This window comes from Juglans microcarpa x Juglans regia, chromosome 1D, assembly GCF_004785595.1.
Source record: "Juglans microcarpa x Juglans regia isolate MS1-56 chromosome 1D, Jm3101_v1.0, whole genome shotgun sequence".
In the NCBI taxonomy this organism is placed as follows: domain Eukaryota; kingdom Viridiplantae; phylum Streptophyta; class Magnoliopsida; order Fagales; family Juglandaceae; genus Juglans; species Juglans microcarpa x Juglans regia.
Genome location: NC_054594.1, coordinates 7,544,068 through 7,571,018, shown reverse-complemented (window position 1 = coordinate 7,571,018; position 26,951 = coordinate 7,544,068). Strand labels below are relative to the sequence as shown.

The window sequence follows — 26,951 nt, the reverse complement described above, 5'->3', positions numbered from 1 at the left end:
TCAATATCATGCTTGCTTGAGTGGAAACTTGTACCTTCATTACTTGCGGGGAGGTCCACCGTCACACCTTCATTAATTGTTTGTGAAGTATCGCCATGCCCACTTTCAGCAAATTCCTCAACTTTTCTTAATGTATCCATGCTACGTGAGCCAAATGGTTGGATAATTAGGGGTTACAAAGTGGTTAAAAGCTAATAAGTTAATTAACTTTAACGAACCTATTAAATAAAGTTAAAATTTGATTAATAATATTATGCATAATAAAATAATCAAAAAATGTATTATATATACGTGACAACCCCATATATAGAGGTAACAAGTTGAAGGAGCATTGGTGCTTGAAGATAGAGCATTATGTTTTCTAGGAGTAGCACATGGGTTTGGAGGTTGAGCGTAAGGATTTAGCTACATATATAAATTTTGATTAGCGTATGGAGTTGGACCATATGAGTTTGCAGGATAGGGAGCTGGATCAGGATAGGGATTTGGATGGGCATTAGGGGTTGGAGGGAGAGGATCAGGACTTGGTGCAAGATATGGATTTGGATGGGCATTTGGGGTTGGAGGAGCATATAAAGGTTATAGCCCAACAACAGATGTTCTGTACATATCATCATAAGCCTAGATAAAAAGCAAAAGCAATAGCATTAGTTTCAATTTGCCAACAATAACAAGAAAATGTTGACAAAAAAAACCTATAAACAAAACCAGGACCTTCATAGAGTTTGAACAATCCGCCAAGGATATGTTTGGCGAGTCATTATAACCCTGCATCTTATCTTCCGCTTTCCCCATTGAGCTTCACGCTAAAAAAAATAGCATACAATATTATCGTCGTTTAAAATGCAAACAATTTAAGAACGTCAACTTCTTAAGAAGACAATCAATTGATTGAGTGCATGACATTCAACTATTCTTATTTTCTCCCCAAACTTTTTAATCAGCAAGATGCAGAACAATTCTTTGATTGGTAACCCATCAAACATCTAAACCGAATTAACAAAACTTCAAACGTCGCAAAATAAAAATATACCAGTAAAATCTAATTGATAAGAATTTGATAAAGTCAAGATGAGAATCTACACAATCATTATTATTGAAACATAAAAATAAAAACAAAATCATTTCAAAACATCATGAAACTAAGATGTCTGCAAATCGGTAAATTCTATGACATACAAATAGGATTTAAAAAACAAAAAAAAAAAAAAAAGGTTTGCTTATTGTGTTAAAGTGTTATGTGTGTAATTGTAATATGTAATTAAGTAAATATAGCAAGGAACCTCTAAACACTTAACAATATTTTGGATGAAATTTGATGTCTTTCATTAATGATCAAGTGTAATATTTATAAACAATAACAATAACTGACATTAGACTCATTCAACCGACACTTACTGGACTAAGGAAATAATTGACGACTTAAGGGACTTAACTAACCCACTAACACATAAATCAACCTTTCTAGATGTGGCCCATGACCAAGTCCTATCATATAAAAAGAAATAAAATAAGAAATTACAAGCGTAACCCTAGACTAATTACAATTGCCCCCTTAGACATAAACTCGATTCCTAATGCTTCTAGAATCATAACATATTCTCCCCCTTCGAAAGACCTTGCCCACAAGGTCTAGAAACTTCCTCCGATGCTCACCCAATTGTTCCCAAATAGAATCTTCCCTTGTGAAATCTGATGGACTAATTCCTTGTAACGGAACTGATTTTTCGTATCATAATAAATTTCACAGTAAGTTTAGTGAAATCCCAAATAATTGGTCCCAACTGATAGAGCTAATTCACGCCTAATACAAGGTCAAATCATGCCAAAGGCAATGAGTATAAATGTGCAAAAAAGATTGACCTTATAATTGAAAGGGGACTACCTCACAACATCCCAAACTTAGTACCTGCTCTCCATTTGCCTCCACCACTGTCAGGTTGGGACTCTCATCAATGTAAATATTTGCCCTCCTTGCCACCTTCGGATCAATGAAATTGTGTGTGCTTCTTGTATCAATTAGGGCAACCACTGATTGGTCTCCTACTACACCCCATAATCATATAGTCTGCAGGAATGATGTGCCTGAAATAGCATGAAGGAAAATTCCTAGCAACTCTCCTTTTTTAGTGGGCTCTTGGACGATTCCTATCACCTGTTTGGGAATACCCTCAAGTACTTCCTCTTCTCCTTTTGGTTTTAGTCCTTCCGACAAAAATAATTTAAGTGCTCAACACCTATGCCCTGATTGGAATTTTTCATCACAGTAATAGCATAGTCATTTTTCTCGTCTTTCTTGCATTTGGGCTGGGGAGATTCTCTTAATAGTTATGGTGGGTCTTATGTTGGGGATAAGTGGTGAGTTGTTAGCCTGTGAATTTCTTGCTTTACGACTTGGTTGAGGTGGGGGTAGCCTTAGTATGGGTGCAGGTGCAGGTGTAGGTATTCTAGGGAGTATTGGGTTGGGGGTAGGTCGGTAGGTTTTTGGTGTTTGAACTTATGCCACACCTCTTCATCCTGTAATCTTGCAAGTCTAAAAGCAGCCGACAACGTTGTAGGCTTAAACATGGTCACCACAATCTGCAACTCATCTCGTAGCCCACTTAAAAAAGTAATGATGCGAAACTCCTCAATAAGTCTACTAATCCTATTGGATAGTATCTCAAACTGTTTGTATTCCTCTACTGAGTTTGTCTGGCGGAGCTATGTGAAAGCCCCAACCAGATCCTCAAAAGCCAAAGGCCCAAAATGGACCTTGAGAGCCACCACAAATTCCTCCCAAGAATGAACTAGACTAGAATCCATCAACCAACAATACCATGAGAGAGCCTTACTTTCCATATGTAAGGAAGCAATTTGCAATTTGTGTTCTTCCGGAGTATTACAGTAAACATACAATTATTGGGCCATGAGAATCCATTCCACGAGTTCCAAATCATCAAACCTTGGATAATTCAGCCCAAGTGTCCGCACTTGAATCCCTGTATTTCCATCAAACAGGAGATTATTACTGATTTTCATCACCAATCCAGATGAGCCCTTGCCTAAATTATTAGCCCTTATTGTAACAACCAATTGATCGTAGTTAGCTGTCAAATTACTAATATGCTTCAGCATCGTCTCCAGCAACTGTTGTTGTCGCTCATGTTCCTCTCTCAATTGAGTTATCTCGCCCTCCAGAATAGACACTGCATCAGTAAGTTGAGCGTGACGAGTACTATCCGCCATTGCATAGGAACGTGGTTCTAAGACCACTTGTTATGTGCCTAATTATAATATATAATTAAGTAAATATAGATAGGCACTTCAAGGGACTTGACCTCCAAACACTTAACAATATTTTGGATGAAATTTAATGTCTTTCATTAATGATCAAGTGCAATATTTATAAACGGTAAAAATAACTGGCATTAGACTCATTCAACCCATACTTATGGACTAAGGAAATAATTGACGACTTAAAGGACTTAACTAACCCACTAACACATAAACCCACCTTTCTAACGGTGGACCATGACCAAATCCTATAAGATAAAAAGAAATAGAATAAGAAATTACAAGCATAACCCTGGGCTAATTACAATTGACTCCTTAGACATAAACCTGATTCCTAATGTTGCTAGAATCATAACATAAAGATTAAAACTTTGGACTGAGTTTTTTTACCCCTATAAAAAAGTAGTACTAAAATCTGAAGTTTATATGTATTAGATGCATATTATACATTATATATAAACACTAAGGTCTATTAGCCTCTCTCTCATACTTGCAAGAGAAATTTGAGTCTAGATTTGTCTCATCTATTAATTGATATTTTCAGTAGCAATGTAGCATATTTCTTGACATACCTCTATGCATGTTAATAAAGGAATTAGATTGTTATTAAAAAAACAAAAACAAAAAAAGGAACTAGATTTACCCAAATTGCAAGAACTCGTGGCCAAAACTTTGCAATCCAATTTGGGAAGCTTCTCAGCAGTCGATTTCAATGGCAGTCTCAGCAATGCTGTGCAGTCGATTTCAATGCCCCTACAAAAAGAGGGATTTCTGGAGAAGAGAAGAAACGGCGGTTGGGGTGGGGGGTCCCATACGAAACAAAAAGGAGAAGGTGTTTTGTATGTGATGTTAGAAAAATGAGAAAATTAAAATTTTATTATTTTATTATTATTTAATCCAAGTCATCAAAAAATCTTCCACATAGTATTGCTTTTTTTGCTCAATAATTTTTATAGAATTTATTTAATGTTCTTATCAGACCTTGAAATTCGGTGAATCACCGCGGATTTAAGTGATGCAATAAACATTGAACCGGCCCAAACCCCCCACGCATCTGTGGAAACTGCAAATCGGGTCGTCGAAACTTTACTGTTCGCATTTTCAAAATCATGTAAATCATGTACTGTTCGTCGTTGTCTATTTTTTGATAAATTTTTTATTTTTTATGATATAATATTAAATAATTAGAAATTATTTATTATATTTTATATATAAATTTATTATTTAATATCTCGCTTAAAATGATGAGAGGAGTGAATGATTAGCAGATTTTTTTATCAGGAAATCTGTCCCTGACGGACCTCTTTGGTTCCTGCTGCGACATTTAATAGCTTTACTCGCTTCCTTCCACACCGAGAAATCCAAGACTCGAGCCTCAAATCTTAATTCTCAGTCTCACAGGTTTGTCATCTGTTCCCCCCAAAACTCCCTTCTTCTTTTGGAAAATATTTTGCGATTTTACACCTTCCGTTTGCCTCGAGTTTTCTTATTGTCTTTACAATTTGGAGTTTTTTATGCGATAGATAATATCTGTACACCTTCTTTTCGATTGGCATGTGCAATGTATGAAATTATGGTGGCTTTCCAATCAATTAGCTGGATAATTTTTTCGATCGGTTTGGCTGCTGATAATTCGTCCTGGAAAATAAATGAAAATTTCACCCTTTTTTCCAGCACTTGGTTTGCGCTGTCCGTTAAAATGTACTGCCATCTTTCTTTTTTCGTTTGATCGTTTCGGAACCAAGCAAATGATAATTGTTTGTTTCTTTAATTTATTAATCCGTTGAACATATAATTGGAATGAAACCCCGGATAGACGCCTCCCTGATCTGAAAAGAGTGGCTAGTTTACCAAAACTTTTTGAATTTTCTTTTTCATCAAGAGAGAGGTTTTCTTTGAAAGAAATTTTTCTTAGAATGCGATTTTTATCTTCATAACTCTGTGTTTCGATATGCTGAGTGGTCTCGTGGGAATGTGGAAATTGAATTGAGTTCATCGTGTTCTACATTTTTGGATTTCAAATCGTTTTTTAGATTTTTTTTAGCAGTTGAGTTTGTTTATATATCTTACTATTTTAATTCTTGGGATATCTCCAAATGCTGAAACTTGAATCCTATATCCTTTTTGAGCCCCAATTTGATTAGGATTTGGTTTTGCTGCTTATGGATGAGATAGGGAGGTAAGGAAAAATCAAGGTTTCATTAATGTAATGGAGATTTATTAGTCTATATGAAGAAATGGATAAGCTTTACAACTTCAAATCCTATGTTTCCTATGATTTTGCATATTTTATCAATAAATTACAGGATAATTTTCATTCAATGAATCATAAGCCAGGGCACTTAGTGTCTTTTCTGTCATCTATCATACCACTGAGGATTTAGCATAGTCAAATTGCAAAAACTGGTTTAGGTATTGAAGCCCCAAGCATGTGGTTGGGTTGTCAGGTTCTGCAAAATGCTGCATGTTTGAGGCTTATGGTTCTTTTTCACAACTTGCAGGCTTTCGCCCATGCACAGTATTGCAATGGAACATCTAGATAGTGGATCAGACAGTGTCAGTCAAGTAGAATTGACTGAACCACCTCTTATATGTGGACTTCCAGATGACATTGCTCTTCTCTGCCTAGCAAGAGTTCCTCGAAAGGACCATACACAGCTCAAGTGTGTCTCAAAAAGATGGAGAGACCTAGTTTGCAGTGAAGATTGGCATTCTTACCGCCGAAAGCATAAACTCGATGAGACTTGGGTTTATGCACTGTGTCGAGACAAGTTTGATCGGGCTTGCTGTTATGTGTTGGACCCCAACTCATCAAGAAGATGCTGGAAACCCATTGAAGGGCTTCCACCTCGCAGCTTGAAGAGAAAAGGGATTGGTTTTGAAGTATTGGGAAAGAAAGTATACTTATTGGGTGGCTGTAGTTGGTCTGAAGATGCTACCAATGAAGTCTACTGCTATGATGCTTCAATGAGTTCCTGGAGTGAAGCAGCTCCATTGTCAACTGCAAGGTAACACTCCTCACTTGCACTGCACACTGGTAAATGTCGTCTTCTTCACATTCAATTGAGCTTAACCTTCTGAAAGCCTACTCTTTATGGAATCTGTGGAAGTCGTAAGATTCTGTTCCTCATGATTAATATCATTGGATCAGTGGCATTAATTTTGTCCTAAAGATATCGGGTGTCTTTGGTGCTTTTTTAATACAGATTATTTCACTTATAAAAAATGTTAATATCATTGGCTAGCTGTAACCTGTTGACACAGTGAGACATGAAAAATAGGATTGATTGCTATATCTTTTTCTGCATCATGTCATATATAAGAACAATATTTTCTTTTTTGAATTTCTTTTGGGTCAGAAGTACAAATCATCCAATTTTCAGCATCTTACTTTCAAAATTGGGTGTTTAAAGAGTGTGTGACTCTTGTTTATGAAGTGCTGAATTCGATAGGGGCACTTTTGCACTACAACTAGCAGCCCCATTCTTATTATTAGTAAGATAGGTTCGGAACTCTTATTATTAGAGAAAGGAGAAAGGGGATTCCCTTGTCAATAAACCAACTTACAAATAGATTTTTTCAATCTATATTGTGCAGTTGGGTTCAAGTTTTGTTTGCTTGGATTTAAACATTTGGGGAGGGGTGTAGTAACAATAAAAGGCACAGTTACCTACCCTCCCAAAAAAAACCTCCTTGAATGGGCTTTCCAACATCTTCTTGATGAGTTTGGGAAAGAAAAAGGGTTGGCAAGAATTCCCTTTGTAAGTCCTATTTTGGAAGCCCTTGCATTTTTTTTCTTGGTTGGGAAAAGTCCTTTTAAAAGCCCTTGCATTCAATCTTTGATCTCTGATATCTCTCTCTCTCTGTGTCTCTCTCTCACACACACACACACGATACAATGTCCGCTTGTTGGATCTGGCCTTTTTCCCTTTCTGATTTGGCACGAGGCAGTTTGATTGACCTCAAGAGGACGATGAAATTCTTTTCCCTGTACTCATTTAAGTGATTAGATGAATATTACTCTTTTAATAGCTATCTCCCAATGAAACTCTGGTCAGAGATTGTTTAGATATCAAGTTTATTTTTATTTTAAGTTAATTCAATGGTCAAGCATGATGCATGTACACTAGTATGTGTTTCCCTGTAACTTTGTTTCTTCCTCAAAGATCATTTTCCTTTCCCTGGCGCTGGAAGACTGGAAATCATTTTGAAGTTTCATGTATTCAGGTGTTATTTTGCTTGTGAAGTTTTAGATGAGAAAATCTATGCAATTGGTGGGTTAGATTCAAATTCAAGCAATCCGCAGTCGGTGGATATTTATGACCCGCATACAAATGATTGGAAGTCTCAACCAGACCCAAAAATTATTCCTGAAATTGAAGATTCCATAGTCATGGATAGGAGGATTTATACTCGCAGTGGCACTTCTGCTGTAACTTCTGATGTGCATGCAGTGGTTTATGAACCATCAAGTGGCAGGTGGCAGGATGCAGATGCCGATTTGGTGTCGGGATGGCGGGGACCGGCAGTTGTTTTGGATGGGACCCTGTACGTATTGGATCAGAGTTCAGGAACCAGGCTGATAATGTGGCAGAAAGAAACCAGGGAATGGGTGCCAGTTGGTAGGTTGTCACCTTTGCTTACAAGACCACCCTGCCAGATAGTTGCTGTTGGGAAAAGCATTTTTGTTGTGGGAAAGGGGCTGAGCACCGTGATCGTCGATGTTGGCAACGTGGGGAATATTGGTGGGGTAATAATAAGTTCTTCTATACCGAAATTAACTACTGATGATGATGTAATTAGCTGTAAATGTTTAGCACTTTGATTCTATACGTGAAAGTGGTTAAAATTAACTGTTGTTTGATAATCTGGATATATTACGCTATTTGGCGGCACATTGGAGCACATTCGACATTTGTTTATACTTGTTTAAAAAAATGTCTCTCGTGTTTTGTATTGATCACTAAGCTGAAGGGGAAAATAGCGATATTAGGCGTTCGGTAACCGGTCTGTTTCCGAAACCAACGGCTGTAAAGTGTTGTCAAACGGCAGCTTCCCTATCCAAACCAACCGCTGTAAATTTGTAAAATCAATTCAACAATTTCCACTGAGAAATGGAAAAGAAATGTAATTTGACTACTAATCCATTGAGGATGCAATGTAGTTTCATCATATATTTAAGAAGCAAGCAACAGAAGAAAGAAAAATGGATAGTGTAAAATATATAAACATCCTTCAATACATAGCATCGTCTCTTCATTTCTTGTAATGAATCAATGGGTGCAAGGGGAGCTCTGTGGATATTATCAAACACAATATGGTACAGACCGAAAAGCAATCCCTTTCTGGAGTAATTACAGTACAAGGGAAACTCTGAAATCCATTGTAGGAGAGACAACACTTTGCAGTATATCCCCATCACTTCCAACGCTGGATGCCATGTCCCCATTTAGCAAATTAAGTGGTCAATCATTTGAACACCCTTGACATTCCTCTTCAAATCAACTGGTATATGTAAATAAAGCAAGCATGATAAAATTGTCAGCTAGTCCCTTTCCTCTTGAATGCAGGATGCACAATTCCATTGTAAGAATCCAATTTGTCAATCTTAGATAAACACTCTTTCATCCTCTTCAGAACAACAGGCATAGCTGAGACATTGTTTGAAATTTTTTCTTTAAGCAACCGTATTTTCTCAGTAGCCTCTTGATCCCCTTCCAACTGTTGTGCCCCATCACTAGAACTGACCTGTCCTGCATCTGTATCACAGATACAAGGTGAGTGTCTCAAACCACTCCAGAGGGAGTAACTGAACTATAAACAATAAGGAAGTCACTGAAGCCTTAAAAAGCAAACACCATCGGATTAAAGTTCAATTCTAGTTTAAGAAGTTTGCTTAGGAAATATTTTAGATATTTTAGTAGGCAAAGGAAGAAAGAAGAAAAAAACTGTTATTAGTAATTCTAATTGCAAGTGCTACATTCTGGGCTACCATAGATAACATCTGCACACGATCTCAAATCTGATTTCTTAAGAGCAGAGTTATGAGCAGGCACGGGATTTAGTAGGACTGAGAAAAGGAGTCCCTTTTTGAAGGTCAGCTTGGTTGCTCTTAGAATTTCCACCTTCAGAATCAATTCTCCAAATTCCACTTCAAACCCTGTCCACCTCATACAGATTACATCACATCCAACTATTTATCACGCATTCCATCCTTATTCCAATACTCTCAACTAAATAAGAAATCAAATGAAAATACCCAGCATCTTCCCTAAACCAAAATTAATAGGTACTTCATATCCCCTAAACAAATAATCCCTCTAATCTCCTTTCTCCCAGTGAACGTCTACAGTTACATTTTCTGGTGGCTAATGGCTAACCAGGCCTCTTTGTTTCAAAGGACGGATAATGGCTGAGCTACACAATCAATCAACCCTACTCGACTTCTACAGTTAAAACCTTCAACAAACTGAGTTGATCTTTTTTGATAGGTAAACCAGCTGATTTGAACTAAAGCATCATTTTCACTTGCACCAAGTTTTTGTTGTTAAGTAATTTTTTTTTCCTCAAATTTCAATATTAATCAATCATGTTCTTTTCGAACTAAACCTTTTTTATCATTATTTCCCATTTATGACTACAAAAGAAAAGGCTGAAAATTCCCCCCTTCTTTTTGTACCATAGAAAATATGCCAAGACGGGAAATTTTCAATTGTTTTCACAAAACTTTTTCTTTTACGATTTTCAGACTTTCATTATACAAACCAAGGTAGCCACATTTGCAGTCACGTGAGCCTATTAGCCTAGAGCCTAATACACCACTCCACCGAAAAATTTTCTTCTACCTTTAATTTGGGAATAGCAGAAAACATGTAAAAATAAAAAAAGCATCACATTTTTTTCTCATTCATTTTCTCGGCTACCAAACAAGACCATGACCGAGTACCACCGTGCTAAATAAATATAATTACGCAAAAAATAAAAGCTAGAAAAACACGAAATATACCAGAAATAGGACCTCCGGATGGGGCTGGTTCCAACCCATTAGGGAAAACGGGTCTCTGAGCTGCGAGGACCGAAGAGAGAGTGGTCCGGAGCTGATCCGGGAGAGTGGCTCTGTAATCGAGAATCTTTTGCGCCATTTCCATCACATCGGACTCCAGCTGCTCCAGCTCATCATCCTCGCCCTCGGAGTTCCGAGCGTCTTCTCGAGTTCCGAGTGTTTTGTTCAACAAGGCCATGATGTATTGGACTTGTTGCAAGCCACCACAAATTCTCTGCGTGACAGGGAGAGAGAGGGAGAGAGATTCTGCGTGCGTCGGTTGGAGGGTAACTGAAATTTTGGGGGAATTGGGGTTTAATTTTTCTTGCAACGTGGTTAGGGTTCTAAGAAAGAAAAGAGGCCTTATTTTGTTTCACAAGCCTTCAAACAATTTATCTCATTTTAACATTCAATCGTCGTTTAAATATAAATATTTTTTAATTTTTTATCTAATTATTACAATTCTATCAAACTTTCAAATAAAACATAAAAAATAATTTAATTTTTTAAAAATTTCAAACAAAAATTATATTTTAACCATCTTTCTAAATATATTTATTATCTCATTGTTCACACATATAATTAAATAATTAAATAATTATGAATATTTTTTTATAACTCAATTGCTATCAATGATGAGCAAGAGGATTTGAATTAATTGGAGAGACGACACATAAAATAAATCTAAAGACATTTATAATTAGTATTAAATATACAATAAATATTTTGAAATGGACGTGAAATATCTTTCTCAAATCCACTCTGAATCAGATTAGTAGGGCTGTATTTGGTCAGGGAAAATTGAAATGCACTACTGTTTACAATCTTTTTATTATTATTTACAAGTTTTTTTTTATTTACAGAATATTTGAAATCATCTCTTAGTTCTAAAAACTCCAAAGATGTTTATAATTCAAGAAAATGATGGGTGGAGGAACATGGGGATCTAGGGCTCCCAAACTAATGGGCTATATTGAAGGAGAAATAATTTGTTTAAGTCTAAATAGACAAGTCTTATACAAACTTTTGTACAAAAGTAAATCTCATCTTAAAAAAATGTAAAAAAAAAAAATTATTTTTTATTAATGTGACGCACTATTTTACAAATGACTTGCATATAACTTGTTTATTTGAGACTTGTAACTAATAACGATCAATTGGGGGTGTATAAATAGGAGAGGGTATATTAGTAATCTCACAGGTCTCTTATACACGTGGGTAGGCATGGATGCATGTGGAAAGCAGACATCTTTTTAGATATTGAGGTGATTTTGATCTACAGTCATTCTTCAAATATTTTGATCTACAATCATTCTTCAAATATGAAGTAAACTGTAGCTCAGTCATTTTATTTTTTAATGAATATTTCTCACCAAACCCACTTCTCCTCTCTCCACTTTGTTTCTTTCCCACACATTTCTCCTCCCCCCCCCCCTCTCTCTCTCTCTCTCTCTCTCTCTCTCTCTCTCTCCACTTTAGTTTCTTTCCCACGCATCATAAATTTCACATTTCCCTTTTCTTCCCCCACACCAATCGCCACTATTAGCTCCCCCAGCAGTATCCTCATCCATCATCGCCGTTTCAACTCCGACTAAACCAGTATCACCTTTGTCAGTGGCATCCCTTCTACGGAGCCCTCTCTCTGCCCCCATTTCAAGCAACACAATTGGATTGAACATCACCACTGCCCACACACGACGGTTTCATTTGGTCTTGAAGGCACCACTATAACACACCTAATGGGTAGTGTTTGGATAACTAGAAAATATGAGAGAAAATGTAAAGAAAATGGTCAGATTCGACATTGACCTAACCTCCAATAGAAGAGAGGTTGAGAACAAAATAGAAAACAATTGTATTAAGATTCTGGATGATTCCTCAAAGCCTAATTGCTCATTACATATAATCCACATATTGGACCTAGCCTAAACTAAACACAAGATAATAAGACTAAAATCTACATGCAACTAGTTAATGCTACGAGCCTAAGCTCATTACCTGTTACAATCAAAAGGCCCATAAAATAATCTAAAACCAAAACATGGGTAGAAAGAAGTAGAGTAAAAGATAAGGGTGGCCCATGGGCTTGAGCTGAGTCAAAGTTAGTTAGGCTTGTTATAGCCACCGCACCACCCTTTCTTCTCTCTCTCTTTCTCTCTCTCTCTCTGATCCCACTTTTTCTCTTTCTCTCCCAGTTGGATAAGGTATTTGCTGTTAAAAAAATAGGTCTTTACATTTCTTCTTCCTCACACATTTCTTCTTTAAAAAATATGTTTTTTCTCTCCAGTTCATCCCCATCTCCATAAACAACTCAATCCAAGACAATCCATTTATTCCTCGTCGCCAACTCCTTCTTCGCATTGCTCACACCAAAGCCCCTTCTCACATGTGAGTTTTCTCTTACTCTTTTTCTTTTAATGTTTCATGTTCTTGGGTGAAATTCCTTGTGTGAATTTTGGATTAAATTCGTGAGTGAAATTTGGGTGAATCTAGCTTGAGCTTAACTACTAAAATTTGGGTGAAATTTGTTGGAATTAGTGGGTTGGTGGGAATTAAAGAAGGGTCGTGGTCCATGGCTGAAACAGAGTAATGGACCTGAGGTTTGTGTTGTAAGGTAACAAGAAATTTAGTTGAGCAAGCTTGAATACAATGATGTAGCTTATATAGAGAAAAGATTCTAACTAACTAACTATAAGCACCATATCCTAGATGACAACTGTAATAAAAAACAAAGGAATGAAATGAATAAGAAATTATCTACGACAACTTTGTACAATAAGCATTTAGATAATACGACTTGTAGCTTATCCTTTATCTTCTAACACCCCCCGCAAGATGGAGAATAGAGGTTAATTATTTCCATCTTGGACAAATGTGATTGTAAAAGGTAAGCTAGTAGAGCTTTAGTGAAAGTGTAAGCCCATTGTGTTTGAGAGGAGACATGGGCAGTGGTGATACTTTCATCTTAAATTTTATCTCTAATTAAGTGGCAATCGAGTTCAGCGTGCTTAATGCTCTCATGGAACACCAGATTTGTAGCAATGTGGAGTGCGACCTGTTGTCACAAAAGAGAATACGACTTGTAGTTTATCCTTTATCTTCTAACACCCCCCCGCAAGATGGAGAATAGAGGTTAACTATTCCCACCTTGGACAAATGTGATTGTAAAAGGTAAGCTGGTAGAGTTTTAGTGAAAGTGTCAACCCATTGTGTTTGAGAGGAGACATGGGCAGTGGTGATACTTCCATCTTGAATTTTATCTCTAATCAAGCGGCAATCGAGTTCAATGTGTTTAGTTCTCTCATGGAATACCAGATTTGCAGCAATGTCGAGTGTGGCCTGGTTGTCACAAAAGACAAGGGCAGCTTGTGAATGATGAATTCCAAGATCTGTGAGGAGATATTGAAGCCAAGTTAATTCTGAGCAAGTGGCAGTCATGGATCTATACTCAACTTCAGCAGAAGAATGTGATATCACAGTTTTTTTCTTGAATTTCCAAGAAACCAATGACTGTCCTAAAAGGATGCAATAGCTTGTAGTTGAGCAACGAGAGTCTGGACAAGAGGCCCAATCTGAATCACAATATACTTGGAGTTGAAGTTGAGATGAAGAAAATAGAAGAATGCCTTGCCCAGGAGTTGTTTTAATGTATCTCAAAATTCTGTATGCAGTAACTAGATGAGTAGAACTAGGCTTATCCATAAACTAACTTAACAATTGGACAGCAAAACAAATATCTGGTCGAGTTATTGTGAGTTACAATAGCCTACCAATAGCCTTCTAAAAATGCTTGGATCATGTAAAGGTGTTCCATCATCTTTGCTAAGCTTGAAATTTTGATCTATTGGAAGTTTGAGTAACTTACATCCTAGCATGCCCGAATATGCTAATATGTCTAAAGCATATTTTCTTTGACATATATGGAGTCCTTTAGAAGACTTAGCAATTTTTAAGCCCAAAAAATAACGTAGACAGCCAAGGTCTTTTATTTTGAACTTATAATTGAGAAAAGTCTGAATAGAGGCAATAGAGGCATTAAAATTGCTAGCAACTAAAATATCATCTACATAGACTAATAAGGCAATGAAAGAGTCTCCTTCTTGTTTAGTAAACAAACTGTAATCAGATTTGGATTGAATAAAACCAAATTCAAGAAGGGAGGATGTCAACTTGGAATTCCACTACCTTGATGCTTGCTTAAGACCATAAAGACTCTTAAGCAATTTACAAACTTGATGAGGTTTGCCCTTATTGTATCCAAGTGGTTTCTTCATGTAAATTTCTTCTATCAAATCAGCATTAAGAAATGCATTGTTTACATCAAATTGATGTAAATGTCATCCTTTAATTACAACAACACTAAGCAAACATCGAACAGTTACAAGCTTAGCTACTGGTGAGAAAGTCTCAACATAATCTATGCCCTCTTGTTGTGTGTAAACTTTAGCTACTAACCTAGCTTTTAGACTTTCCAAAGTACCATCTGAGTTGAATTTAACTATATAGACATACTCAGTCTATTGTTGTTTTCCCTTCAGGTAAATCAGTAAGTATCCAAGTTTTATTGGTTTCCAAAGCCTCGAGTTCAACCTCCATAGCTTCAAGCAGGATCCTTTATGGCCTGCCTATAAGAGCTAGGCTCGGTTTGCAATGAAATGGAAGAAGAAAATGCTTGAAAAGCAGGTGCAAACTTATGGTATGACAAACAGTTAGTTAAAGAAGAAAATTTACCATTTGAGACGAGCATTCTTGGAGACTGATTGTGTAGAGTGAGTACGCAAAGTCTGTTGACAATGAAAGTCCTTGAGGTATTGAGGAGCTGTTCTAAGTTGAGTGGATCTTCTAAGTGCAGGTGTTGTGGACAAAGGAACAATGGGGTTGAGGGAAGCAGGAGGACATAAAGAGATGCAGTCAGGATTAGGTGAAAATGTGTTATCAGGAAGAGAGATAAGGGGAACAAAATTGGGGGGTAGGGTAGTAAGAGGAGAAGCAGGTGAAGAAGATTGAAACTGAGGTGGGTAAGATAAGGAGGTGGAAAAAATAGGTAATTGAGAGTTCTATGAAGAAGGTAGTGGAGATGAAAGATTGTTTTGAAATGGGAAAACAAACTAGTGAAAAACAACATCACTTGAGATGAAAATGGTGCTGTTGTGAAGGTCCAAAAGTTTGTACCATTTAGTGCCAAAAGGGTAGCCAATAAAAACACACTTACAACCTTTAGGTTGAAACTTGGTTCTGCCATGTGAAAGGGTAGCTGCAAAGCATAAGGAACCAAAAATCCTCATATGAGCATAAGCAAGTTTTTATTTGAAAAGAAGCTCATAAGGAGTTTTATTATTTAAAGTTGGTGTGGGAAGCTTATTAATGATATATATGGCTGTCAAAACAGCTTCATTCCAGTAGGTTAATGGCAAATCAGATTGAAATAAAAGGGCTCGAGCCAGATTAATCAAATGTTGGCGTTTCCTCTCAACAATACCATTTTGTTGAGGGGTTTCGACACAACTTGTATGATGAATAATTCCTTTTTGATTAAAAAATTCCTTCATTTGAAATTTAGCACCATTATCACTTCTTAAGATTTTAATCTTCACTCCAAATTGTGTTTCAACAAGATTATTAAAAGATTCAAGGCATTTGTTTCAGCTTTGGTCATAAGTAAGTAAAGCCATGTAGTTCTTGAAAAATCATCTACAATTGTTAAGTATTTTGAAGTATTATGTGCAATTGTGGAGCAAGGACCCCAAATGTCACAATAGACAAATTCAAAAATCCGAGAGGAAAGGTGACAACTATCAAAAAAAGGTAGTCGATGAAACTTTGCTAAAGGACAAACAATGCAAGGTGTTTTATTAATGGAAGAGCTGTGAGTCATTACAATAGGATCAGAAATTAGGTTGAGTCTAGTAGAGGATAAATGACCAAGGCAATAATGACATAGGTTGGAAGTGGTATCATGTTGTGCTGCAGAGGCAGAAAAATGAAAATCTGTAAGTTGTTTGTATAATGACGTGGGAAATGAGTTGACAAGATCTGTGGGAGAAACTTCTGTGCAGAGGAGGTGGTATAGACCATGCTTAAGCTCACCCTTCGCAATCGTTGTCCAAGAGTGCAGGTCCTGAATAAAACAGTAAGTAGAAAAGAAAAAGAAATAACAGTTAAGAGATTTGGTTAATTTTGGTATTGGAATTAAGTTGAAAGAGAATAAAGGCACACAAATAACTTCTCTGAGAATGATGGATTTGGTCAATTGAATGGTACCAATGTGTGTAACAGAAACTGAGCTTCCATTGAGAAGTTTGACAGAGTATGAAACACAAGAAGTAATTGATGTGAACAAGGAGGTGCTGCAGACCATTGTGTCAATAACCCAACTTGTATTGGAGAGATTAAGTGGACTTGGTGTGTGTGTAGAGAGGCAAGTAATTATACCAATCATCTTGGAAGAAGAAGCTGGATGGAGAGATGGTTGAGCTGAATGGTTGGAGTGCAGAACAGTTGTTGAAATGGGAGGATCCTGAGGTTGAAACAAAGCTAACAGTTGCTGATATTGAGGCTTTGTCAGCCTCACCTTGTCATCACCAATATCTTCTGAGTCAGTAGCAACATACAAAGTAGATTGGTTAGCATGAAAACTATGATGTTGTTTAGTGTGGAACTTGTGGCCTAGGGGTAACCAACTAGTTTGTAGCATTTCTCTGTTGTGTGGCCAGTCAAAGAGGTGGTTCAACATTGCCAAATTTGAAGCAATTTTTCATAGTATGGCCTGAAATTTTGCAGTGGTTGCAATAGGGTCGATCTTTCTTAGGTGGATGGGGAACTCTTGGAGTGAACTTCGAAGGGATGTGTGGTTCCTTAATAGCCAATGCCATGGTCTCAGAAGAAGGGAATGAGAATATATTTGATGGTGTCTTTCTTGCAACTAAACAAGAGAAAACACTTTGTAAACAGGTGAGATGGGGTTCATGAGCATAATCTAGTCACGGATAGGGGAGTAGGAATCATGCAGGCCCATTAAAAATTGAAGAACAAAATCACGTTGATATCTGTCCAGAAGGATTTTCATAGTGCCACAATTACAGACTGGGATAGGGTCATATATAGCAAGTTCATCCCAAAGTGATTTCAATTTTTCACAATAGATACTCACCGAATCATGGTCTTGGGAAAAGGCAGCTAAAGCCATTTTCAGTTGGGAAATTCTAGGTCCATTCTGCTAAGAAAAACACTCTTGAAGGTCCACCCATATGTCCCGAGCATTATCAACAAAAATAACACTCGATTTGATAGAGAGACTGATAGAATTTTGGATCCAGGAAATAACCATATCATTACAATGCTCCCAAAGGTCAAGTAATGGATTGTCTGGATCAATGGGTTATGAGAGGGAGCCACTTATGAAACCGAGCTTTTTTTTTACTCGAAGGGAATGACGCATGGTGCGGGACCAAGTTGCATAGTTGTTGGTGGTAAGGAGGTCAGCAATAAGGGTGTTGGCGGGGCTATCGCCGTGGTCTAGGCGGAAGGGGTTGGTTGGGTCAGAGAGGTCTAGGTATCGGGACAAGATGTTTGTATTAATGTCTGAGCGAGTTTTAGGTGGGCTAGGTGGGGTTGATGGTTTAGGGGTCTCCATGAATATGTGCTATCACAAGCTCTTGATACCATGTAAGGTAACAAGAAACGTAGTAGAGCAAGGAAGAAATAGAGAGCCAGTAATGAAGATGGAAAAGATTTTTGTCAATTCCTCTTATTAGCTTGAATACAATGATGCAATTTATATACATAAAAGATTCTAACTAACTAACTGCAAGCACCATAGCATAAATGACATATGTAATAAAATACAAAGGAATGAAATGGATACGAAATGATCTACGACAACTTTGTACAATAAGCATTTAGATAATACAACTTGTAGCTTATCTTTTATCTTCTAACATGTGTTGCTGGAAATTTGTTGGGAAAGAAGTACGAACAGAGTAATGGAATGAGAGACAGGAAAACGAAAATGACTTCACCTTTGCTTACACTACGGCCAAGGTTATTATTTTCTTTTAATGGATCAACTATGTTAAAATGCTTCGGTGGAAATGTCCTTGTGTTAGGCTCGTAGCTCCTTGAGGAAACTAGAACATTTCTAAACATCGCTTGAGAAAATCACTACTGAGCAGTAGATCACTGCCATCATTTTCAGGTGTTTCAGCTGCAAAAAGGACCAAACAATGACTAAGAGGCATCTAAACCAAAAAGTGTGCCATGCATGCAAAATGATGTTGCTCACCCATGAGGTTAGGCAGTGAGGATATGCAAACTGGACCATTCAAGTTGATGCAGTAGTTTTATAGGAAGTAGGAAGTTCGGATGCATAAAGTATCAACCAATAAAAAAAAAATCCGAGCATTAGGCTATAATTGAAGAACAATAGAGGCACATGGTACAAAGTATAAAGAAACTGTTGGAAATTATAGGAGGATTAATTTTTTGTGATTCTTAATACGCCTAGTAAAGGTATATATAATTTTTTTCTTAACAAACTGACCTAGTCGATGTATATAGATGATGACAGTTATATGCAAAATTGTGTTTTTGATTTTGTTGGAAACTGGAATTAATGATATATTATCATACATACATTGTTTTATTTTTTAAGAGAAAATATTTTTTTCGAGTATGTCAATAAGATTCGCATGATATGTTTATTGTAATCCATATTATTTAGATGTTTATGCTTATAATTCTCATATATAGAGAGGTAATGTAATGACTTAAAGCAAAGTTGGAGGAACATCTCATTAAGCTTATATTTGAAAAGTAAATGTTACACATGAATCTTATTAAAATAATAATTCTGCCCTTCCAAGTTGTTTGTTAATTTAAATCTCAGACTTTTTGTTAGATATGAGCTCTTATACAATTTGTAACAACTCAAGGAAACTTTAAAGCATGTATTTAGGGTTATACACCAAAAGAACTCATTGTTACAATTAGAGTCCTTGTAGTTATTATCAATTGTAAGAAGTAATATGAGATCTCATTCATACTTGCTAAAATAGTCCAAAATTTTATATGATACCTGAAGAGAAAAATATGCTTAGTAAATTCACATAGGATGAGCATGGAAACTGTCAAAAGTTAGGAAACTTCTTGGTTTTGTGCTAATTTTTGTGGGTGTTGCTGTTATATTTTGTGGGTAAAAACTATAAGTAAAAGAAACTTCTTGGGTTTGTGCTAATTTTTATAAATTTTGGGCAGCAACTATATGCTTCTGTTGTTATATTTTCTGGGTTGTTGTGTGTGGTTAGCAACTATGAGTTGTTGTTATGTGTGTGCAGCATCTTTTTGAGTTATTGTTATGTGTGTATCATATTTTTGAGTTGCTGTTATGTGTGGGCAGCAATGTGGTCAGCAACTATGAGCTATTATTATGTGTGTGCAGCATCTTTTTGAGTTGTTATGTGTGGGTAGCAATAGTGGTCAGCAACTATGAGCTGTTGTATGCTTCTTTTTAAGCTGCCAGTTCTTTTTCTCTCTTTGTAAAGCTTGTGATTTTATTTGTAGTTGTCTTGAGAAGTTTTGTTTGTAGTTGTAATTTTATTTTATCTGTAAATTTTGGGCAATAATTGTGTAAGTGCTAAAAGTATAGATTGTTGGATTGTGAACAATAGTGGTAGTGTTTAAATGATAGTAGTAGTAGCATAATTTGTTGCTCAACTAGAAATGTTTGTGGGGGGAGTTGTGAAAATAAAAAAGAAAATAATTATTGGGGTTTGTTGGGGAGAGTTGGAGATTATAAAAATAAAAGTAAATAAAAAAATTAAAGAAATAAAAAAAATTGTATTAAAAAATATATTTAAAAAATAATAATATTTTTTTATTATAAATAATGAAACTACTAATTCATAGAGTGGGAGTTTTGAGTCTTTAATCAAAAGTCAAAAAATAATCATATTAGCTAAATTTTGACTTGGAGATAGCTATTTCAATGTGAATGCTCTAAGAGCACCAGTTATGGGCTCAACAAAGTTAAATTATAGTCAAAGAATAGCTAAAGTGCAAGATAATGTGCTACAATTGGCTCAACAAATCAACAATGATTTTAATTTCAAGTTAAATCACTAGCCAAATTTATTGAGCCAAAAAGCTAGCCAAATAATTTTTTTAGACTAAAATATTCACTTGAGTTGAAGCGAATAAAATATTTGAGGAAATGTTATGTTTTATAGTGAAATAATATAGCCGTTGGAGAAATATAGTTATTGGAGAAATATATCCGTTGAAGAAATATAAGTTAAAAAAATATATCCGTTGAAGAAATATAAGTTAAAAAAATATATCCGTTGAAGACATATAGTCATTGGAATAATATAAACGTTAGAAAATTAATAGGTAGTTTTTTAATAACGAATAAATATTTAAATTACAATTATAACTAAAATAAATGAAAAGTTTAAAATCAATATTTTATTAAAATAGTGAAAGATTTGTTGAGCCTGTTATTTGATAATGTTAAAAAGTAACTAGTTAAATTTATAAAAGTGAATTTCTTAATCAAATTTTAGCTAAAGTTTGATGAGCCATAACTAGTGCTCTTAGACTAATCCAATGCTAGCAGATTTACCCACAATTCTTCATATTCGACTAAGCACTGGCATTTAGCTAAGCCAAGCCAGTGCTAAGTCCACTATCATCTATTCTAATTTCTGTCTCAGGAAAGTGAAGACGAGCGTGCGGCAGAGGGAAGAGAGAAGGGCGAACCGGCGGAAGTGAATGCCACTCTCTACTATCTTTTTAGCCTTCGGAAAGCTGACTCAAACCCCTTAAAGGTATGTTTTCCGAAGGCAATAAGGACTCTGCACTCAATGATTTTAGATCACTCTACCAGTTTTGTAACTCGTCTTGCTTTGGAGATTTCGCGATATGAATAATTATGTTTTGATACTGCAAAGTAACAGATTGTTATTGTGAAATTAGTTTCTCTGGTATTTATTGTGGTAAATTTTAACTTCACGTTGAGAGTACTAAAGTAGCTATATTTGCCAACCAGACTTCGGATTGGGGCGTTATATCGGTTGCAGACTTGGCGCTCGAACTGTGCATTTTCTCGTTTGGTTTTTCTCCAAAAAACTAGAGAAAAACGTTATGCAAATTCAAAGACTTTCAATTCCAAATCACACTCTCACACCACCAAATTACTCGCCCTCTCCTCATATTTTCCCGTCCTTCAAACTTGTCTCCAACCCAAGTTCTCAATCCGGGTTTTGCAATTTATTCATTAGGGTCCCCAAATCACGAACTACTTTGAAAAAGCGTACTGGTTTGATTAGGGTCAGATGTGGAAGAATGGCACAAGATAATGATGATGGGTTTTACATGAGGAGGTGTGTGGAGCTTGCCAGGAAGGCAATTGGGTGTACCAGTCCCAATCCCATGGTGGGATGTGTGATTGTCAAGGATGGGAAAATTGTTGGGGAAGGGTTTCACCCAAAAGCTGGACAGCCTCATGCTGAGGTAAATAACTCTCTTTTATTTCTTCATGTCTAAAGAAAATGAAATGTACTTATTCAGATATTCTGTTGTGCGTTTTGTGGTTTTTTTTTTTTTTTTTTTTTTTCTCTTCTCTTTTCACATTTGCTGATGTAAATAACATTATAATTATTTGATTTGTTTCATCAAATCAATTAACAAAGACTTGACTGATGGAGTATAATGTTTAAACACAAAACTTCTCAAATTTATCTATTTAAGTTTGTATTTTATGGTAGTAAATCGTTTGTTGAGAGTGAAGTTTACATATATAAAGAGTTCTTTGTTTCTGACATGATATAGTAATTAGAGGGAGAATAATATAAGTCTTGTTGATGTACAACCTTTGCTGTATATATGGTATCAAAAGATGAAATTTGCAGGTGTTTGCTCTGAGAGATGCTGGGGATTTGGCTGACAATGCAACAGCATATGTGAGCTTGGAACCATGTAATCACTATGGGAGAACTCCTCCCTGCACTGAAGCCCTCATTAAAGCCAGAGTGAAAAAGGTAGTGGTTGGTATGGTGGATCCAAACCCTATAGTGGCTTCGAAGGGGGTGGACAAACTGAGAGATGCAGGAATTGACGTGAGTGTTGGTGTGGAAGAAGAATTATGCAAGAGGCTTAATGAGGCCTATATCCATCAAATGTTGACTGGAAATCCCTTTTTAACACTCAGGTAAAGTTACCTTTTTTGAGATGATCTCCAGGCTGGTTGTTGAGTTGCATTTATTTTTCTGGTTACATTATGGTAATCTGGATACATTTCTTCTGCTGGCTGGTTGGATTTATATACAAGACATCTGCATGTACTGGTTGTGTCAGGTACAAGGTGCTTGTGGTTTGTTTGAGCATTGTATTTGTGGCATACTCGTGTTGGGGCTTTGCAGCTTAGCTGCTGCATGCTCTAGCAGGTTGTATTCCTTGTGGTATTGCAGTGTTGTAACCTCTAGGCATAGGAGCCTACCTCTTGTTCATGCAAAGTCGGGGCTTGTTTAATGAACCTGAACTTCCCCAAAAAGTTGCATGTTTTTCCTGTAATGGAAATAATGTCTGAGCTCATGAAATAGTTGGTTAAAGCCTTCAATTGGTTGTTTAAAAATGTTGCTTGTTGGTTCTTATATTCTGAATTTACTTACAACTTGCATTTTTAACTCAATTCTGTGTAAATATAAAAGATTAAGTTCAATTTAAATGACACTGTGACCTGCAGATACTCTCTCTCGGTTAATGGCAATGTGTTAGATCAGCTTGGCAAGGGAGTGAAAGAGCCTGGTGGCTACTACTCACAATTGTTGCAGGAATATGATGCAGTTGTACTCTCTCCCACCTTATTAAATGATAAGTTCTCCATTCCGGCATCCCAAGAACCTGGAGCCAAGCAACCCCTTTGGATTCTAACACCAAGAACTTCTCATCCTCCAATCAAAATTCCAAGCCTTTCCACTGAGGAAACTGCTAAGATGATAATCTTCACAGACAAAAATATGGATGTACAGCAGGAAACGGTTCTACAGGGAATTGAAACAGTGGTTTTGGATCAGATAAATCTGAAGGCAATTCTGGAATATTGTAAGCGCCAAGGGTTTTGCAGTGTTCTGCTGGATGTGAGGGGGAACTTTGGGGATATTGAAGAGCTTCTCAAAGAGGGTATCGAGCAAAATCTATTGCGAAAAATTGTGGTGGAAGTTTTGCCCCTTTGGCATGGAAGTAATGGCGAAAATCTGCCAGTGGCAATAAAGAGTATAGATAAAAGATTAAAAATAAAGAATTTACAGTCCAGAACCTCGAATGAGAATGTGGTGCTCGAGGCTTATCTTTAATGTAAGTGACTAGAGCTCATTTGAATTGTAACAAATGTGACAAATGGTAAAAGTTTGGGTTTTCATCTTCCAATTGATTGAGAGAAGGAAAAAATTTAGCTTATTGAGCTTTCCCACCTCACTTTTGTTTACAATGGACAAGGCCAGCATGGTTCTCTGATCTCAGCATGCTGCCTCATTAGCAGATGTATTTCCTCACATTTGTTTCAGATGTTTGAAGATGTATTCTATGATTCTATGAAATGATAATGCAGGGGTTTACCTAATAATTTCAGAGGGCAAATTCGGCTCAGCATGGTAGCTATTGAATTTAAGTCTAGTGGTTAAAGCATTGACAAACTTTACAGGACTAAGAATGCTTGGTGAGAGGCTTGCCTGTATAGTTACATACTTTGTAAAACATTATAAGAAATTGTCTCTATTTGAATTTTGAACACACAAAATCAGAACTAATAAATAGCCGTAATGGGACGGTTGGCACAAAGAGGCAACTTTGGAAGTAGAAATGACCAGAAAGGGATTTGGGTCTATGATTTTGGTTTAAACGAATTACAGATTTTTACTTAAAGTGAACTGCGGTGTTTTGGAGAAGTTTTGGTGATTTAGGAAAGCTCTCTAGGGAGAATATGGGCAAGAATCTGTGGTAGAAACTTGAGATGTAAACTGTAGGAGTGTAGAAAGGACTACTGGTGAACAAATTATGCTACAAATCCTTGGTGAGAGCATTTTGCCTGCTGCATATTTCTTTATTGAAAGTGATTGTAATACTAGGAGACAGACAGATCAGGGATGAAGTTACTCTCTATTCGTCTGGAAATCTCATGAAGGATTCTGTTAGCCTCATTCTCTTTCTTTTTCTTATGAAGGAAGTAAAGAGTAAGCAAGTTGACAAAATACCCTTGATAAAAATAAAAAACTTCAAAGACCAAAAAGAGAATTTTTAACTTTTTATATTGACTTTTTTATTGTGTCAGCGTTTAGTTTTTGGTTTTGTTTTTCATGCTGTTATTTTTTTATCTTTTTAATTTTAAACTCTTTAAACCTTTTCTATTTGCTAGGTTTTTTTTTTAATTTATTAATTTTTATCCTTTTTTTTTTTTAATTTTGATTGTTTGATTTCCTTCTTTATTATTCTTACTATTTTTTATTTTTTTAAACTTAAAAGAGGTATTTTGTATTTTTTAAGAACTTTTAGGAATAATTTGTTTGTCTTTGTAAGGGGTAGTTTAATTGTTGGATGGAGGACTCTTCTCACCCACATGGTGGCCGCGAGCTACCCCACTAGTTTGTGGAGGGCCTGGTTTCCCCTCCACAAGATGACCACAAGCCGCCTCAAGCGGAGACCTTCTCATAATGAGGTGCTTACGAGTCACCTTGCAAGATGGAGGATGTCACCTCTCCCTTCAACCCTTGCAAGATGGAAGGAACCGCCTCTCCTTCCGGAGGGTAGCCATGATCTCCATGGTGACGGACCATCGACGGGTGGCTCTCATCGGTAGTGCTACGTTTAGGTAGTAAGAATACTTGAGAAGTGTTGAGAATGTTTATGAATAGTAATAAAAAAGTAGTGAAAAAGTAATAATAGAATAATGAATAGTAGATAAAAAGTAATGAATAGTAAAAAAGTAGGTGAAAAGTAATAATAAAGTAAAGAATAGTAGTGAGAGTACTTGAAGTACTCTTGGTACCCAAACATACTCTAGTCTACCCTAAAGATAAGAAGTCCCCCTTTGAACATGATGCGGTGTAAAGTCATGTTTTACACCAACTAATAAAATAGTGACACGTTATTCTTTTCATGATTTTTAAATAGACAATACCGCATGAGATTTTTTTCCTATTTTTCAAATAAGACTGGGTTTAAATGTTGAGCTGAGTTCTTTATGAATAGTAATGAGTTGAGTAGTAGATAAAGTTATGTGAGGTCCATCTAAACTGAGTTTAAAGTATGTTTGGATGTTAAGATGAATTTAATATTTTTATGAAAAATTGAAAAAGGTTCTGGATCTCACGAAAAAAAATATTTTAAGTTGAAAAAAGGTTGTAGGTCTCACGTGTAAGAAGGTTTTGAGTTTGGATGAATTTAGTAATTTAAAAATTGAATGTTTAGATGTTAGACTCAATTTAAAATTAGACTGAATTCAGTTGAGTTTAAGCTAAGTTTGGGGACAAACGCAGCCTAAATCTCCCAGCGCTTCATACCAAAAGCTCTCATCTGTGTTTAAGTCTGAGTTGCTGCCAGCAGTGATTATTCTCGTCGACAACCCTCCAAAGCACCTTAGATCAAATTTATGCTAGTCATAAATTTTCTAAATCCAATTATAGATTCCAATTTTCTGAACTTACATTTTTTTCAAGCAATCAAATAGAATCAAAAGCAAGTTCATCGACAAGATCAAAAGCAAAAATGGAAAAATTAAAGGAAACCTTGAATGCTTGGATAGCATAGCTAGAGCCTAGAGCAAAGAAGGGAGGTGGGCAAGTTGTGGCTCATGTTTTCCAAGCCATCGAAATGAATGAAATTATGATAACCAATTATCATTTGATTAAGTTCGATGAGATGAGATGGTTTTAAATAAAAATTAAAAATTGAATAAAATATTATTAGAATATTAGTTTTTAATATTATTATTGTTTTGAGATTTGAAAAAGTTGAATTGTTTATTATATTTTGTGTGAAAATTAAAAAAAAATTATAATAATGAAATAAGATGAGATGAATTGAAATAGTTTCTCAATCAAAACGGAGCCTAACTCTCTACCCATATACCAAATATCATGATTTACAAGGGAAGACACTGGTGAAATGTTTGCTTGCACACATATCTCATATTGGTAGTGGCTGAAAATGAAGTAGATAGAACTATCATAGAAGAATGAGAGTTGCCTTCATTACTAAAGATTTGAGCTCTTATTTGCACAGCTTGACAAGTATAGTGCTTGAGAGGTGGTTTTCGGTTGAGTTTCTTCTATTGAAGAATGCGATGTTCAGCAGTAAAGACTTTTAGCCCTTTTTCAAAGATGGAGGACTTCCATTAAAATCAAGAGCTACCAATACCAAAGGTTTTTTAGCCCTTTTCTAGATATTTAGATAGTTTTTTTTTTTTTTTTTTTTGCTAATTCAGAGAAAGAGATAGCAAGAGACAGAAAGAGTAATGCTACTCATCATCTCAATTTCTATCATCCTTCCATCATTCTATGATGTGGCATTAGGTGATTAAAAATTATTTATTATATTTCACTTATAAACCTATCATCTAATGCCACATAATGGAATGATGGGA

General features: G+C 36.0%; 3 protein-coding genes and 1 long non-coding RNA gene across 6 annotated transcripts; 3 read left to right on the top strand and 1 right to left on the bottom strand.

The window, feature by feature from the left end:
* Positions 1-4,257: 4,257 nt before the first annotated feature.
* Positions 4,258-26,924, top strand: LOC121253927. The gene is made up of 4 exons (XR_005938534.1): positions 4,258-4,268; positions 19,887-19,897; positions 24,015-24,029; positions 26,815-26,924. It is a non-coding gene; the product is annotated as an uncharacterized LOC121253927 (long non-coding RNA).
* On the top strand, positions 4,529-8,178 carry LOC121253905 (F-box/kelch-repeat protein SKIP4). The gene is made up of 3 exons (XM_041153835.1): positions 4,529-4,677; positions 5,778-6,284; positions 7,504-8,178. Exons 2-3 carry the CDS (start codon positions 5,788-5,790, stop codon positions 8,099-8,101), a joined length of 1,095 nt encoding a protein of 364 aa, XP_041009769.1. The 5' UTR covers positions 4,529-4,677; positions 5,778-5,787; the 3' UTR covers positions 8,102-8,178.
* On the bottom strand, positions 8,389-10,705 carry LOC121253916. The gene is made up of 2 exons (XM_041153841.1): positions 10,283-10,705; positions 8,389-9,035 (listed from the first exon to the last, which is right to left on the bottom strand). Exons 1-2 carry the CDS (start codon positions 10,515-10,517, stop codon positions 8,818-8,820), a joined length of 453 nt encoding a protein of 150 aa, XP_041009775.1. The 5' UTR covers positions 10,518-10,705; the 3' UTR covers positions 8,389-8,817.
* On the top strand, positions 20,928-23,936 carry LOC121253882 (riboflavin biosynthesis protein PYRD, chloroplastic). 3 transcript variants are annotated; one of them, XM_041153826.1, is made up of 4 exons: positions 20,928-21,141; positions 21,643-21,826; positions 22,225-22,523; positions 23,058-23,936. In XM_041153826.1, the coding sequence occupies exons 2-4, from the start codon at positions 21,659-21,661 to the stop codon at positions 23,665-23,667; spliced, it is 1,077 nt and encodes a 358-aa protein (XP_041009760.1). In that variant the 5' UTR covers positions 20,928-21,141; positions 21,643-21,658; the 3' UTR covers positions 23,668-23,936. The 3 variants fall into 3 exon arrangements, with proteins under 3 accessions (XP_041009760.1, XP_041009753.1, XP_041009746.1); XM_041153819.1 differs by having other exon boundaries at positions 21,595-21,826; XM_041153812.1 differs by having other exon boundaries at positions 21,363-21,826.
* Positions 26,925-26,951: the final 27 nt, after the last annotated feature.